At 51.7% G+C, this 15864-nt stretch overlaps 1 protein-coding gene and 1 long non-coding RNA gene across 2 annotated transcripts in view; one reads left to right on the top strand and one right to left on the bottom strand.

Annotated features, from left to right (window-relative positions):
• The window catches only part of Abat (4-aminobutyrate aminotransferase), a 79882-nt gene that overhangs the window by 25502 nt on the left and 38516 nt on the right, over positions 1-15864 (bottom strand). Inside the window, exons 2-5 of the mRNA XM_027940726.2 lie at positions 11362-11473; positions 5194-5291; positions 3705-3734; positions 2175-2292 (exon numbers count right to left, since the gene is read on the bottom strand). Coding sequence (XP_027796527.1) covers positions 2175-2292; positions 3705-3734; positions 5194-5291; positions 11362-11431 — 316 coding nt within the window. The 5' untranslated portion in view covers positions 11432-11473. The remainder of the gene's footprint in view (positions 1-2174; positions 2293-3704; positions 3735-5193; positions 5292-11361; positions 11474-15864) is intronic.
• Positions 6292-15034, top strand: LOC114097005 (uncharacterized). Its single transcript, XR_003583531.2, has 4 exons — positions 6292-6418; positions 8065-8170; positions 8251-8330; positions 14153-15034. It is a non-coding gene; the product is annotated as an uncharacterized lncRNA (long non-coding RNA).

The following is a 15864-nucleotide window of genomic DNA, read 5'->3' as shown; positions in this document are numbered from 1 at the left end:
TTTGCTTTGAAAGGAGGCCTCCCATCACCTAGCTGCAGGCGGAATGCAGTGGGAACAATCTGTCCCACCCGGGCTCTGGGTCTAGGGCCTGTTGTCCTCCCTAATAGAGATCGGCAGGTGTTAAAGACCCGGCATCACCCTGGGGACACCTTCTCCTTGACAGAATGCAGAAGGGCCAGAGAGACTTGAAGAGCATCATGGTTTCCCTCTGCTGGCCGCGGAGATGGAAGTAGGGACAAGGGGACAGTCAACACCCTCCAGCCTCCTCCCTTCCCCACACGGAGGCTCCCGGGCCCGAGGCTGGACAGCGCACGCACTCAAGGACGGAACGCTCTCTGGGTTTTTCCAAATGTTTTGGCCAGAGGTCTTTAAGCTCCGAGTCCTCGCCCTGCCGCCGTGGGGTATTGACGGCTTTCTGCCTCAGTGGATAAGCTCGTTCCAGGTAAACCTCATCAAGCCCAGAAGCTGCTTGTCTGATTGACTCCTGCAGGAGGAAGAGCAGCAGAGCTGGCCCCTGGTTAGGGGTGTCCCACCCTGGGCCTCTAGCCACAGGGTGGCTGGGAGGTGGCTCCCAGCTGGCTAGGAGGTGGAGTTGTCAGGTCCTGTCCTGCCTCAGCCCTGGACTCTCTGTAAGGTACTGGACAGACCCTGTGTCCCCCTGAAACCTGGCAATGATGTAAGGTAGAAATGATGTTCAAAAACCCTGTGATAGGACGCTGTAGTCATTTAATGAGACAGCATTGGGTGCCTTAGCGATACACCCGGCAGACAGTGAACTCTCAATTAGTATTAGCTTGGAAAAAATCATCTCAAAGACCACAGGCACGGGAGGGAAGGTGGCTAGAGAGGGACCACTCAGGACCCTGGTCTTTCCATGAAAGCTGCAGACCTGATCCTATGCCCTGCACACACTATTGGCTGGGGTTTCAACCTGAGGGAGCGCTGGGGATGGGTCCCAGGGTCATGGTTAATAAATGAGCCAGGATTTGAACCCAGGATGAGTCCAGAGCCTACCTCTTGCACCCCAACACAAACAGGAGATGTGGTTTGGTGGGTCTTGGAATCTAAAATGTTTTCAAAGGCTGAGGCACCGTGAATGACAGATGTTCCCAAATAATGAGTCACCTGTCTACTGTCTGATCACATCTTCATGGGAAATAGAAAGGTTTGAGGAAACAGGTGGGGGAAGAGAAGGAGGTGGACACCCAAGGCTGGGTCTCGGGGGAGGAGGGGGAAAGGGCCGAGGAGCGCAGTACTTCCCCACCCCTCCTGCTGCAGACAAGCCAGCTTCCTCTGCAAAGGGACAGGCTTCATCAGACACAGTCCATGGGCCACTGAGCACCGTCGGGATCCATCAACCAAAGGAACATTACCCATCCAGGCTGCAGATAGCCGCCACTGCGTTGGCAAATTAGCCCTGTCTCCCCACAGCCGTGCTGTGCAGGCTGGGAGGGGAGTCTGGAGGCAGGTGCTGTGGGCATCCCACCGAGGTCCTCCCCTCCCAGCTGCTGTGTGTGCTGGCTGACAATGGCTCCAGCTGCCCCCTCCCCTGGAAGACTGCCCTGGCTCCATGGCAGCCGCTTTGCAAGGAGATTGCCCTCGTCCTCCCCCGGGCAGCTGATGGGCAACCGATTGGCACAGGGTACAGAAAGGCAGCCCTCTGGCTCCCGTCTGGGGTTCAATTGCTCAGAGTCCCCTGGAGTCAGGCTATAGGGTTTTACAGCAGAGAGCCCTCATTTTTAGCTTCCCCCTGCCCTACACCGTCCCCTTCCTCTCATTTCCCCTGAAGGCTGTCCCTTAGCAGATGACCGGAACACCACTCCTGCGTCTGGCTATTCCTCCAGGAATCCCAGACCAAGATACGGGTCTATGCACACCGGCCACAAACACAGACTTGGTTCACCGCCTAGCTGGGGTTCCTTTCCAAGCTGCCGCCTCTCCAAACTTTCTTTTCCTATCTGCAAAGTGGGGATGTTAATCCATACCTTTGGGGGTGTGGGGAGGGGTGGATGAGGAACGATGTGTCCATAACACGCCCTCAGCACACTACTGCCTCCTTGCTTTGAAGGATGGGCCTGCTGGGAGGAGTATCTAAAGCAAAGGGCTGAGGGCAAAGGAGGGAGGAAGGGAGGGAGAGAGGAAGGACATCAGAGGACCGATTCTCCAGCTCTTACCTATGGGGACAGAGGAGATCTGGGAATAAAGATCCAACATGCGGTTGCCGTCCACGTCCACCAGGTAGTTACCTCGGCTCTCTTCGTAGTTGCAGAAAAAATGCACAGCCTCTGCATTCTGGGGGAAAGAAGAGACTAACTCAGGCTCACAGCGACCCCCGAGGGCTTAGTCTTCAGAAACAAGCCCGAATCGGTAAAGTCAACTATGTTCTGCCCATCCTGTGGACATGCAAGGCGCTTCTGGGTGCTTCTAAGGCTGCATTTCTTGCTCTGGGAGTAACTACATGGGTGGCTTGCTGTAATAGTTTTTTAAAGTTGTGACTTTTGTATTTTGTGAATTTTTCTATATATGTTTCAGATACCACAATGAAAAAGGCTGAAATATAAATCTAACGCAGAATTCCAAGAAGTTAGGATATATGTAGTAAACCTTACAGCCGCCACTAAGAAAACTAGAAATAAATAGTGAACGTTAAAGAAATAAAAAGGTTATAGAGGAAAATATTCATTTGATGCATATCCCTGCTCTAAAGCAAAACCAACCCAACAAAAACCAGTGAAATAAAGATGGAGGAACAACAACAACAACAAAATACACCAGACACATGGAGAACAAAAAGTGAAATGGGAAGCGTAAATGCAATTATGGGTGAATAGATTAACTGTGAATAGATTAAACCAGAGGTCAGAGATCGCCAGACTGGGTGAAAAGAAGCAACGGCATGCTATTTAGAGGGGACATACTTTAGATTCCAGACTATAAATAGGTTGAAAGTGAAAGGATGGAAAAGATATATGATGCACACAGTAACCATAAGAAAGCCTGACGGGCTTATGTTGGAACCAGACAGAAACAGACTAGAAAACAACAAGAAAAAAGTCACTACAGAAAGACATTTTATAATGATAAAGGAATAATCCACTAAGAAGATACAACAATTATAAACATATTTGCACCAAACAACAGAGCCCCCAAACCCATGAAGAAAAAATGGACAGAGTTGAAGGGAAACAGTTCCCCTTTAAATAGTTGTGGACTTCAATACCTAACATCCAATAAGACTAGGACACCTAGGCAGAAAATGAGCAAGGAAATAGGAGACTTGAGCAACACTCTAAAAAAGCAGCTGTCCAACCAACGTCAGCAGGACACTGCACCCGGCAGCCCAGCAGATGGCACCTCCCCCTCAGGCTGGCAGGGAGACTTCTCCAGGACAGACCACATGCAGGGACACTTCTCCAGGGCACACCATGGCAGCTCATCCAAGACGTTCAACACATTTAAAAGGGTTGAAATTGCACCGAATGTTTCCCAACCACAAAGGAATTGAATGAATAACAAAAAATTGGGAAAGTCACAAAAATGTAGAAATTAAGCAGGATGTAAATAACCAATGGGTCAAAGGGGAAATCACAAGGGCAATTAGAAAACAGGTTTAGAACAGAGTCAAGTCCAGCACAGAGTAAGCTACGCCCCTCGGCTGAGAGGTGGTGGAGAAGCAGCAAGCCGCGTTACCTGGCCCCACTCACCTGAATGACGTTCAGCTGCTCCATCAACTTCTGCAGGGGAGAAGGACAAGGGCATCAGGCAAACACACTCTTGCCAGAACAGCTCGGAAATCTGTCCTGTTTTCCCCTCTCTTGCCAGTACTGTGGTAGTTTATTAGTTAGTCATCAATACTATAAATAATTTTAAATTACTTAATATAAATAGTTGGCAGGAAACCATTCCATTACCCAGTTAAATTACAACAGGTGAGATTTAGACACCTGGAATATAAAAGAAACTAAATATTTAACAAAAGAATTTAAGCTGAAGGAAGGTATTTATCTAGTGTCCACCAGAACATGGATTCCTTTTTTATTAAGAAGAAGAAGAAGAAGAAGAAGCCTTTCACACTTCATTAGGAATAGAAAATAAAATCAACTAAAGTATTATTTTGTCTATCAAATAACCATTTGTAATTATAATCCAAACATTCCAAAAACTCTACGTAGAAACTGGGAATTAGAAATTAGTTGCTTTGATATGACAAACATCTCAGTTCCAAAAGAAATTCAACATAAAACAAACTTCATCAATTAATGTTTTACAATTATATATTTCCATGCAAAAATATAAAATAATATTACTGACAAGAATATGAAAAATCATTCCAGTGCTTTGCTATTATGAAGTTAGGATCCATCTCCCAATAGAAATATGTATGATGAAGTCTCTCCTTTTGTTAGTAAGACTCTCTCCCAAATAACTAATCATTTATACTCATACAGAGATTTCTGAATCTATAAAAGAGTTGCAATGACAATAGGTATATAGACACTCCAAGAAAAATGACTGAAGAAAATCTGCAAAATCTACAAAGAAAAGATAAATTTGCATCACAAAGGGTTGTGCCATTGTTCTGTTGCCTCCTTCCTTATCCTTCAAGTTCAAGTTCAAGTTCAAGGCACTGAACCTCTAGGCCCCTTGCCTATATATTGCCTGTTGGTTGATGTCCTGTCCAGCCTTTGACTCCAGACCCAGAGCACAGAGTCAAAAGCTGGACAGGACATCAGGTGGAAGTACCCGTGAGCTTGGGAGGAGTCCAGGCCTCAGCCGACTGAGCACAGGGGACCAAGCCCAGTCCAGTCTGCTGGAGGGTGGGACACATGGCGCACAACCACACCACTGCAGTGACCCCAGGAGAGACTACCCTGCATCAGTCCCCGGTCTGGAGGGGAGTCAGCAGAGTTGACTGCCCAGCCCCCGCTCAGCCCCAAACACAGGAGCCGTCTGCCTGCTGTGTGCTCCTGGGCTCCTGCAGGTCTGCGTGCAGCATTATTGTGGCAGCAGATAGGGACGTGTCTCTTGGAGCCTTCCTTATCTCCTGTGTGGAGTGGCCTAGTTTATTTTAATACCCATCTCTCGTAAGGAACTGTCAGAAGGCAGCCAGCGAAGGCCCCTGAGCTCCTCCGTGTTCTTGCCTCCTGGGGGCTCCCTCCACCCCCACAAACCACTCAGATGTGCTGGACTCACCCGAGACCTTGGGCCTGGGACCTCTGTCTTCATCAGTGGCCCGTCATAATCAAAGTCAACGTCCACTTTGGCTGCAGCTTGACTGATGTATCTGGATCCTGCAGCAAACAAAGAAGAGACCCCTGGTGATGAGGGTCTGCCCCAGCAGATGCCCAAGGTCCCAACCGGACCTCAGCCTCAACCTGGCCAGCTGCCCCACAACGCTCAGTCAGGACAGAGCTGGGCACTGCAAGAGCACCCAGATGTCACAAATGGGAAAAGTCAGTGTCATTGAAATTACGCGCAAACAGGCAGCTCCTGCCCGAGTGCAGTGAGGGTGAGTGGACACCAGATCCTGTCCCTTAAGCAGCCATCCTCTAAAAGTATTCATAGAGTATTGTCTACAGACACAGTAAAGGGGCAACAACCTAAGCGTGCACGGCTGGAGGGCAGCTAAGTACAATCAACATAGCCAGCCACTGCATGCAATATTTATGCCCCTATTGTTTGAGATAGAAATTTTGAATACGAATGGACTCAGGAAGATGCCCAATAGTATTAGCACATGAAAGATCAAATTATAAAAATTACCTAGATTTTGTAAAAGTTTAGTCACCTTTTAATCTGCCTCGGCTCTACTTGGTTTGGGTAACTCTTTGCTATCCCATTTGGCACTGTAGGGTGCTCAGGGGCACCCTCGGCCACTGATCACTGCATGCAGGTGTCTCTGTCCTCAGCTGTGTCCCCAGCTGTGACGATCAAAACGACCCAGAAGGGAACCTGGGTGTAGTGGCTGCACCTGGAGTCCCAGCCAGTCAGGAGGCTGAGGCAGGAGGGCCACTTGAGCCCGGGAGTTCAAGACCAGCCTGGGCAACTAGTGAGACCCCCGTCTCAAAAAAGAAGAAAAGAAAGAAAGAAAGAAATCCACCAGGAGAGAATAATTAAGTTTCTAAATCAAGGTGGCCCCCAGGTAACAGATGTTTCCTGTTTTAAAAAAAGTCTTTGTCACAAGTCATTTGTCTGGAACCATTTCACATTTTTCGCGTACTGTAAACTCTCAGAGGGTGTTACGTTCCCGGGTGAGTCTCTGAGGTGCTTTGGCTCAGTGTGTGGCTGAAACACAGGGGGTGGCCTGAAGCCCGCCCTGCTCATCCCTGAGTGAAAGGCAACTGGGCTGGACCCGGATAAGGGCGGAAGGACTTGGAGTGGCCCTCAGATTCCGTTTCTCTCTTCACCTGCCTTCCTGGTATGTGCTTGCTAGTTGAGAAAGCCTAGCTCCTCTTCCTGGGGTAGCCTTTGTCACCATAATCATACCAGACGAGGGGATCAGCGGACACTTTCGATAAATCACCCGGGTGATGACATTTCTCCCATGAGCGTGCACATACGTGTAATAGCTCTATCTCTTCGTCTCCGCTACACAGAAGAGGAGACCAAGGTTCAGAGAGGTTTTAGGAAAACGTCTGGGGCTTGGATGGAGCTCAGTGGTGCAGAGCTTGCCTGGGTTTGGTCTCCAGCACTGAAAAGGGGGGAAAAACCCCTCCATGATTTCATGCACGCACACACACACTCACACCGATAGCGTGTCAAACCACACAGCGCCGCGATTTTTAGGAAACATTTAAATTCATTCTTCATTTTCTATGATTGCTTTGAATATCAAAGTTTCTGAATTAATTCCACAATATAATGCAGCCTTTTGAACATAAAGTCTAGTTAAAAAAACAGCACTGCACTGATTTAAGCATGAAGAAAACAGCCTTTATTTTCTTCTGTTTGATCTTAAAAAATGAAATTCCTGAAGAGTCTATTCTGCTAGAAGAGGGTTAAAGGTCGTGGGGTGCACGGATGATCTTTTTACATTAACTATGTCTCCTCCCTGGTGGAACTCGGGGTTGCCACAATGTGTCCCCGTAAAGCAGAGAGCGGTGTTTTGGTGAAGACAGCCATTCACCAGCGTTGAGCTGTTTCCTTTCTAACGAAGGGGACAGGTGAAGCATTCACAATGAACTACTGACCCCACGAGGACACAGAGTCCTTTATGTTCCCCAGAAACTGTCTTGGTGTCAGGTTGTAGCTCAGGCTTCTTGGGGCCCGGGGTGGGAATGTGGGGCAGAGGGTGAGGCAGGGTGCACCAGAGCTGCCCTGGGTGGGTCCTGGAAGAAGGGCCGGGGTGTGGAGCTGCAGACAGGGGGACCCGAGGCAGACAAGCAGGAAGCAGGGGAGCTGGGCAGAGCGGCTAGGACCAGCCAACGGGGCTCTGGGCTGCGGGATGCTGGGGCCCGGTGCAGCACGTTATGAATTATGGCGTCAGCTTCTGCCGCGGGCCGAGTCTTTGTGCGCAGAGGAAGGAGGAGGGCAGGGGACCGCCAGGCAGAGACGCTGAAAGTCAGAGCCTGATAATTTGTGGGCAACTGTGCAATCGGAGAAGGGGGAAACAGAGTCAGCCCTACTATGTGCTAGGCAGGCCCCACCCAGGCTATCTCCTGGGTGGGAGAATCCACAACTCCCTTGGGATGAGGACCAGAGTGATTAAGTGTCTTCTCAAAATCACCCAGCTAGTGAATAGCAGAGCCAGGTGGGAACCCCCAAATTGACAACCCCGGTATTTCTGCCCTTCCTTCTGTGTTTCATTTTGGCTTTTGATATGGAAAATGACCAAATGACACTATAATGAATGTTCTATAATAATGACAAAAACGCCACACCCCATAAGAGAACAGAACAAAGTTTGGAGCCTCATGGAAACCTTCCCTTGAACTCCCTCCATCAAGTCACACAAACAGATGTCCTGTGTGTATTATCCCATGGGGTGAATGTCCCAGGAATTATCCTAAGTGGGTGACGTGGACTATCCCTCTTCGCCCTCACGACCCTGTTCTCATGTCCTAGAAGGAGACACCAAGGCTCACAGAAGCTGACTAATTTGCTAAAATTTAGCTAGCAAGTGGCTGGGCTGGAGATGAGTCTGCTGCCCTCTTTCTTGGATACTGTGAAGGTAATGGATATTTTTTTGCCTCTTTCCTTTCTTTGACCTTTGAAGTGAAACATCTGCACAAAACAACCTACTTTTCCTAGGGGGAAATCATTTCAGAAGCACAGAGAAGCGACGAGAAGCAAATTTGCAGTAACATGGAATGATCTGGCTTCATTCATAAGTAAGAGCACACCGGGAAGGCAGAGGGGTGTTGTTGAGAAAGAAGACGGACACAGGTCAGCCCTCTGGGTCAGACAGTGAAGGTCATGGCCCTCTGTGGCCACACCAACCCAAAGAGTCGATTTTTAACTCCCACCCATAAAGCAGCCACTGAGCATTTTCAATGTCCTCTCAATTTTATAACTGAGAGAATGTCACTTTACCGAAAGGCAAAGATCCTACAGGTGAGTCTGGCCAAACCCAAGGTCAAGTCCAGCTGGAGCTGTTAGCTCTGCTTTTCTTTTTAAAAGCATCTTCTATGCCCCTTATATGCTCTCACGTGCTCGTTGAGGATACAATACTTTGAATTTTCTACCCAGACATGACCCCTGAGGCCTAGTCTCCCTGTCTCTGTACACTATTTATCAATACAAGGTCACAATTAAAAAAAATTTTTTTTCCACAAAATGATGGTATTGGGGACAGTCCCTTCAGCTGCTAGCCACCATCATGTTCCTGGCTTCACGGGGCCCCGAGGGTAGAGAGGCCACAGAGAAGCCTCCCACACCGTGAGGCCAGACAGCCTGTGGCTCCCACCCGGCGCCTCCCTTGCTCTGTAAGGCGGCCACCAGCTCGAGAGCTGTGCTAGATGTCTGAGCATCAAGGGCGGAGGGTAGCCTCCTGCTGGCAGCCCCCAGGGACTGAACCCAGCCCCTCGACTGTGAGCACAGGTCACCTCAGGCTGCTAAACCTGTGGCCATCGTCACGTGCACACAGGGCCTGGCACCCGACTGGCTCCCCCAAAGCCTGGCTCAGTCACTTGCTATCCCAGGGCAAGTCACCAAGTGTCTGCGTTCAGGTCCTTCTGCCGTGGGGGCTGCGATGGGGGCTGGAGGGTGAAAACTAAGCAGGAGTCCTGTGGGGTTTCCATCAGAGCCCCCGCCCGCCCGAGGTGCGTGAGGCACGCGGTCGGCTCTTTCCCAGGACTGTTCCAGCGTCTTACAGAGAACAACTCTGCGCTGCACATTAGGTAGGCCAAGTTGAAGGCCAAAAGGAAAGGCCAGTGTCTCGCTGTGTGGCTTTCTGAATCTGGCACCGTGCGCTCAGAAAGATGTGACTCCCCCAGGACACCCACAGGTAGAGCTGGGACTTGGCCATTTCCTCTCCGTGCTTGGGGCCTCGTCTCTGTGCTGCAAAGTGGGTGTTGGGCACCCCCCCCCAGGCAGACACACAGGAAGTGCTTTCACGGGAGCCGTTTCCTCCGAGGCCAGGCACCTGTGAGACAGGCAGCATCTCTGTGCCAGGAGAAAACAGGCTGGGGCTCGCACTCCAGGTCAGGCCCGCCCGGAACTGGGGCTCCTATGAGTCTTAACCCAGGACCCTTTCCACGTGCCCCTTTGGGTGGGCTCAGATGTCCTTGAGAATGACCTTGAGAGATGGTGCCACGCTGCCCTAGGCTGGAGCCCCAGAGGGGGTGCCCTCTGCAGCTGGCATGGCACGAGGCCTGCGGTCTATGCCCAGCAGTGTTGGGTAGGCGAATGGACGCCCTGCCGCGGCTCTCCCACTGGGACACACCGTGCCTGGCCCGCCTGTTCTTGGGTTGGGATTATTTTAACATACTATGGGTCAACATTAATATGCTTCTTTTGTAAATACATAAAACAAAAACTGCCTCAGAGCCGGCTAATGACTCCTCAAAACCATCAGGCTCGAGGAGAATCAGGAAAGACAGGAACATCGCAGACCAGCGAGGCCAGGCCCAGGGCTGGGTGTGAACACAGGTTGTCCTCGCCGAGGCACAGGTACCAGGAGCTCCGTCCCCAGGGATGCTATTGGGAGGCGGTGAACCTCTAAGAGTTGGGGCCGGGGGAGGTTCTAGGTCTCTGGGGTGCTTCCCAGGAGGAGTTGAGGCAGCTCTCTCTCGAGGGCTGTCAGAAAGGAGCAAGCTGGCCCCGTCCAGCTCCTTCTGCTGGCTGGCTTGTGATGTGACCGTTATCCTAAGGTACACTCTGCCACTGTCACCCACGGTCTTCCATTCACCATCCCCTACAGGGCCTTTGCTAGACTAGAGTCTGCACCATGCCATTGGGACATTCAGTCTCCAAAACTGTGAGCTAAATAGACCTCTGCACTTCATAAGTAGCCCCCACCAGATTTTTCGTCATAGTAACAAAAAGCTGGTCCCGATACCTGACAACTAGGGCAATGTGGGAAACTAGGCTGGCCCTGGGACAGAAAAAGGCATTAAAGAAGCACTGGTGGAATCTGAGCAGAAGTCTGGAGTTGGCCAGTGAAGTCAAGCCCTTGTCTTGGAGCACAGGAGCAGAGGCCCAGGCAGGAGAGGGCAGGCCCAGCAGCCAGGGCCACCGCAAGCCAGGTTGTGCACGCCTGTCCCATGGGGCAGGTGCAGACTCCTGCTTCAGACCTCCCTCAGCCCCCACTCCCTCAGCATCCAAGATCCACTGACTTCCACCTCTCAGGGGCAGGAAAACCGAAGTGGGGCAGACCCAAATGGAAATTAACATGAATTCTAAGCAGTAACGTTGATCCTTTCCAATCCTGACTAGCAGACATTCCAACCCAAACTGTCTCAGGTGACTCATTGCAGTGATGCAAAGCTGACGAATGTACTAACTACTGCCCATCATGGCCTGGCTCGGCTGGCGTTAAACACGCTCAGGACACTACCATCAGCCTGCAGGGGTGCCAAGGCCCCCAACGTGAAGCCTGTTTATAACCAAGTGTCGACTCCCCTGTGATCCATGGAATCCCGTACTGAAGGTGAGCAATGGGGTGGCTGTCTGGGCGCTCACCCAGGATGCACACGGCACAGAGCACGCGCGACCTGGAGAACCTGCACCGGGCTGAAATCAAGGGCCATGTGACAGGGATGCTACAGCCACAGGCCATCGATGGCTGCCACTGCCACCGCCCAGCTTCACTAGAGCCTGTCACACTGCATAGCACTCGATGGAGAAGAGAGCAAAGTTCAAATACGCAGTGTCCCCGCCCCAGGACCAGGTCTTGCCAACCTGCCCCCCACCAGGGCTTACCTGGCACTAGCAAGCGGTGCTTGTGCTGGGAGCTGCAGACCAGCCGCCGGGTGAACAGCATGAAGGCCATGACCCCTCCTTCCAGAACAGGGACCCCTCACTGGCTGCTGCCCTGAAAGAGACCACAAATCCAGATTGAGGCCCACAAAGAATTCATGCTGCGGGCTGTGGGTCTCACCTCCACCTCTCCCCAGCTGTGGAGAAGGTTCTGACCACCAACCCTTTGCTATTAAATATTCATCTTAATCCAAGCCAGTGCTGCGCTGCATAGACACTTTAACTCATTGCTTCTTCATTTGAGCTGTGCTACACTCCATGTCCCACATGTAGGGGTGACTGTGCCCATTTTCTGGATGGGAAAAGAAAGCAAGTGGACAGAGCTGGCTTGAGACCCCCTGTGGGTGAGGACAGGCCTGTGCTCTACAAGATGGACAGACTCAGAGCAGACATCCAGGCATCACAGTGTGGGGAGCAGACAGTCCTCACTGCCCTGCTCCCAGGTGATACTGGGCACCCAGTGAGCATCTGGTGGCCCATTTTGGAGGCTGAACAGCCCCAGCGTGACTAACTGTCCCAGTTTGCTTGGAACTGAGAGGTTCAGGATGTGAAGCTTTCCATTTGGATACCAGGACTGTCCTGGGCAAATTGGGATGGTCACCCCATCCCAGGTATCTCAAGGCCAAGGTCAAGTTGACCTTGGATGCAAGTGACAGTGTCTCTTCCACTGCAGGCCAGTAAAGCCAGCAGGGAGCTCAAGATAGTCCTCAGCAACAGTGTCCCCTCTGCAGGCGGAGGACTGGCCCCAGAACCAGCTGCGCTGTGCCCTGGAGACGCTGGCTCCTTCCTCCAGGGTGAAAGTGGACCCAGCCTGAGGCCTTTGGGTGAGGCGCTCTGCAGGGCACTGCCCACCTTCATCTGCCCCGCCCTCCATCACAGAGGCATCTCCAGGGCAGAAAAGGAACCGTCAGAGGGCTGATGGAGTGGGCCTCGGTCACGGGGCTGCCTGGGCTGCCGACCCCAAAGCCCTTGATTTCGCTCCTCGTATCAGTTAAGTTACTCTACCTGCAGCAGCTACGGGGCTGCAGGAGTAAAACTGCTGTCGTGCAGCGAATACATTTTCTTTCTTTTCACCAGAGAAAATTTTGGCAGGGAAAAGGTAGGCTAGGAAAGTGTGGCCATGAGCTAACCGAGAAATCACACTCCCCTCTTGACGATTTAATGGATTCTTAAAAATCTCTTCTGCTACATCCAGCTCAACGCCAGCCTGGCAATTTAGCAGCGTACACAGAAGGTGCACTTGCGCCTTCTCACCTCCAGCCCTTTGTCTCAAACGCCATTACTGAGGCTCCCCACAGTTCCATTTCTATTAAGTACATCTTTAAAAACTCCAGAATCTGGGGAGAATCTGAGCGTTAACATTTGAATATTCTGCACAAGCAAAAGCCACATCTGCACACTTGCAACTGCAGAATGTCATACTGGAAAACTTATCTTGGTGACATGTGACATTTTGGTGGCCTGAGGTTGAAACTGACCTTATAACAAAACGTGATCTCCATCAGACATTAATTCTTAACACAAAGTATTTCAAATCATAAGAAAAGCTGCTGTTGTCCACTCATTCTGTCACCCATTAATTCACTCATCAGTTAATTAGGCCCCTGTTAGAGGCATGGCCCTGTCATTTAGGTGCGGAGAATGGAGGTTGGAAAACACACTGCTCTCCTTCTGAAGCTCATAATTTAGTGGCAGGGGACTACACTGGGGGCGGGGGAAGTGGGAGAATTTAATGTACTAGGCTGCTTTATCCAGCCTGTCCTAAAATTCTTAAAATAACCTGGCAAGACACAAACATAAAAATTTTGCAGCTCTCTGTCAACGTGAGAGACAGAAAGGAATCCCCACGCTGGGCCCTGTGAACAGGGTGCTGAGGCAAGGTGGAGAGAGTCCCTGTGGCCAGGGTTAGGATACCAGGGAGGTGTCCCTGAGCTGTACCATGGACATTCCAGGGGTCGTAGGAGCAAACGCTCAGAGGTGTGAGGGTTCGGTGCAGAGAGGCAGGGGGATGTAAAGTCATGGGGGCAGAGGGAAGCTGGGGACAGGACTGGCTGGAATCCGATCTCCAGGAACAGAGCCAGTCCCACCTGTCAGTGGGCCCCAGGGAGGCCCTCTCCAGGGGAGGAGGGTCCCAGATGCTCTTGTCTTATCCCGAGGGTCTGTGCTCAGCCAGGCTCCCGGGTGGGACAGGGGATTCGCACTTGGCATGTCCATGAGATGCAGGGGTCACCGTGAGCTCAGGAGGTGGGTTGCTGGAGGGCGTGGGCTGGAATGGTGGGAGCTGGTGGGAGGGAAGAAGCCTGATGATGGTGATGAATCACACCCAGTGAGAGAATCCAGATGCTAAGGGCACACGTTGCCTGATTCCATTGACACGCAACTCCCAGAACAGTTTACAGGCCGCCAGAGGCTGGGGAGGGCAGATAGGGCAGGACTGCTGGATCCGTGGGGAACCCACTGGGGTGATGGAACATTCCGGAACTAGATAGAGATGATGGCTGGATGACATTGTGTCACCAAATTATCCATTTAAAGTGGTTTAATAGTTAAACTTGCTATATTTATCTCAACAAAAAATAAAAAGATGTGTGGAGTTGGCCCTCGGCTTTTGTAGCTGAGGAGAGCCAGCCGTGAGCAGGGCCTGTGGAGTAAGGACATTCTCTGATCACAAAGGTCGGAGCCCTTGTCTGTCTCAGAGACCAAAGACCCTACCTCTTCTGGTCTGTTTCCTCAGGTGTAAACGTGTGTGTTGGGCCACACTCTGGCCCTGAGAACCATCTGGAAGCATGTGGAGGACTCTCAGGACATTGCTCCCAGCCCTGCTCCTGTCCAGAGTGGCCTTAGTGTCTCCCCGTCCCTCCCACCAGGCCCTCTGCCATCCGATGACCTTGGATCTGCACATCTGGAAAATGGGGAGGGGGACCAGGAAGAGCCCAGTCTTAGGGGGTTGCTTTCAGGACCCTGGCACCCGGCGAAGCTGTGACTACGAGGTGATGGAGAAACCCCCAGATCTGAAAGGAAAGCAGGCTGGTTGCCCACTGTCCCCATCTGTGAAACTTCCCATCTCCCGCGTCCCCAGGCCTCTTCTTGACGCAGCACTCGACTTTTTCTCCGCGACTTGTGATCACTGAAAGTTTTTCTTAAAAATCAACTTGTTTTCTAAACAATTTTAATTGAGGTTCTTTTCTGATCCCGCCCTCCTCCTCCCCCACCCACTTTGGGGAAAGAACAGAAAATTGACTTAAAGGGACAGCATGGAGTCCCCGAGGTTCCGGCCCCGGCCTGGCCCTCTCCTCACGCAGCGCTGGGGATCAAGCCCAGGCCCTGAGCATGCGAGGCAAGCCTCTGCCACCAGCAGGTGTGAGGTGTCACAGACAGCCTGGCACCCAGTGGGGGCTTTTACCTCTAAGTGATCAGATCCGAAAGAGAACCCTAGGTCAATCCATACAGTAAACGGAACAGGATGGCCAGGGTCCAGGGCAAGCCAGGGTGATTTTGGTTCCGGCCGCGGCCGTGCACTGGATCTGCAGTAAGCTCTGTTTCTTCTGTGTGTCTCCAGCAAGACAAGTGGAAGACCCTGCTCGGGCAGATAGTGGACTCCCCAGTCCCACCCACCTCTCCCCACCCCCTTCCTTTAATTAAAATGCTAATTAGTTCTCCCTGCTTCCTCTTATCTGCCTAGTGCATAGGGAGCTGGGGGTGGGGTGGGGTGGGAGAGGAGGCGGAGTTCAAGGTCTAAATCAGTAAGATGAGAGGCCTGCGGGTGGAAGGGGAGAAGTCCACCCATTTTGCCTGGGAGAGCGATCAGCAGTAGTAAAGATGCCTGCTGCCATTTACTCTCACCTACCACAGGGGCCGCACCTGGCAGTAATTTCAGGCATTTGCAGGATTTGCCTTGAATGACAGGCTCAGAAGTTTAATGGGCTTGTCAAGGTCTGAGGGCTCACCGGCCAGAGCTTCACAGCCTGGACCACACCTGACCGTCACGTGGAGCTAGGCAGGGACTCCCACAGCACCCCAGCTTGAGTCTCACAGGCTTGAGCCCTGCCCCGGGAGGTTCTGGAGGGGAGAAGAACCATGGACCCATGGGCCCTCACATACCCACAGGCCTGTGTGACCGCAAGGCCCTAGAAGTGGTGGGGTTCTGACCTTGAAAAATCAAACAACTCAAGAAGCCGGGATGGCACACCGTGAGGGGCACTGGACATGAAGCGGCCTCTCTTCCTTTGCTTCCACCTGTCATCTTTCAAATGTTTGCATCCTTCAAAAGAAACACACCCCAGAGCAGCCTCTGCCGGCTCCGCATTTACCAGCGGCGTGACGTCAGGCATGTGAAGTCACCTCTGTGCCTCAGTCTCCTCTTCTGTAAAATGGGGATAATAACAATGAGCCCACTTCCTGAGCTAGCAGAGGTTGGAAGAGACCTGGGACTTGGGTGGGTGCTGT

This window comes from Marmota flaviventris, chromosome 19 (assembly GCF_047511675.1).
Source record: "Marmota flaviventris isolate mMarFla1 chromosome 19, mMarFla1.hap1, whole genome shotgun sequence".
In the NCBI taxonomy this organism is placed as follows: domain Eukaryota; kingdom Metazoa; phylum Chordata; class Mammalia; order Rodentia; family Sciuridae; genus Marmota; species Marmota flaviventris.
Note: the sequence above shows the minus strand (reverse complement) of the source record. Positions and strands in the feature narration are given on the sequence as shown.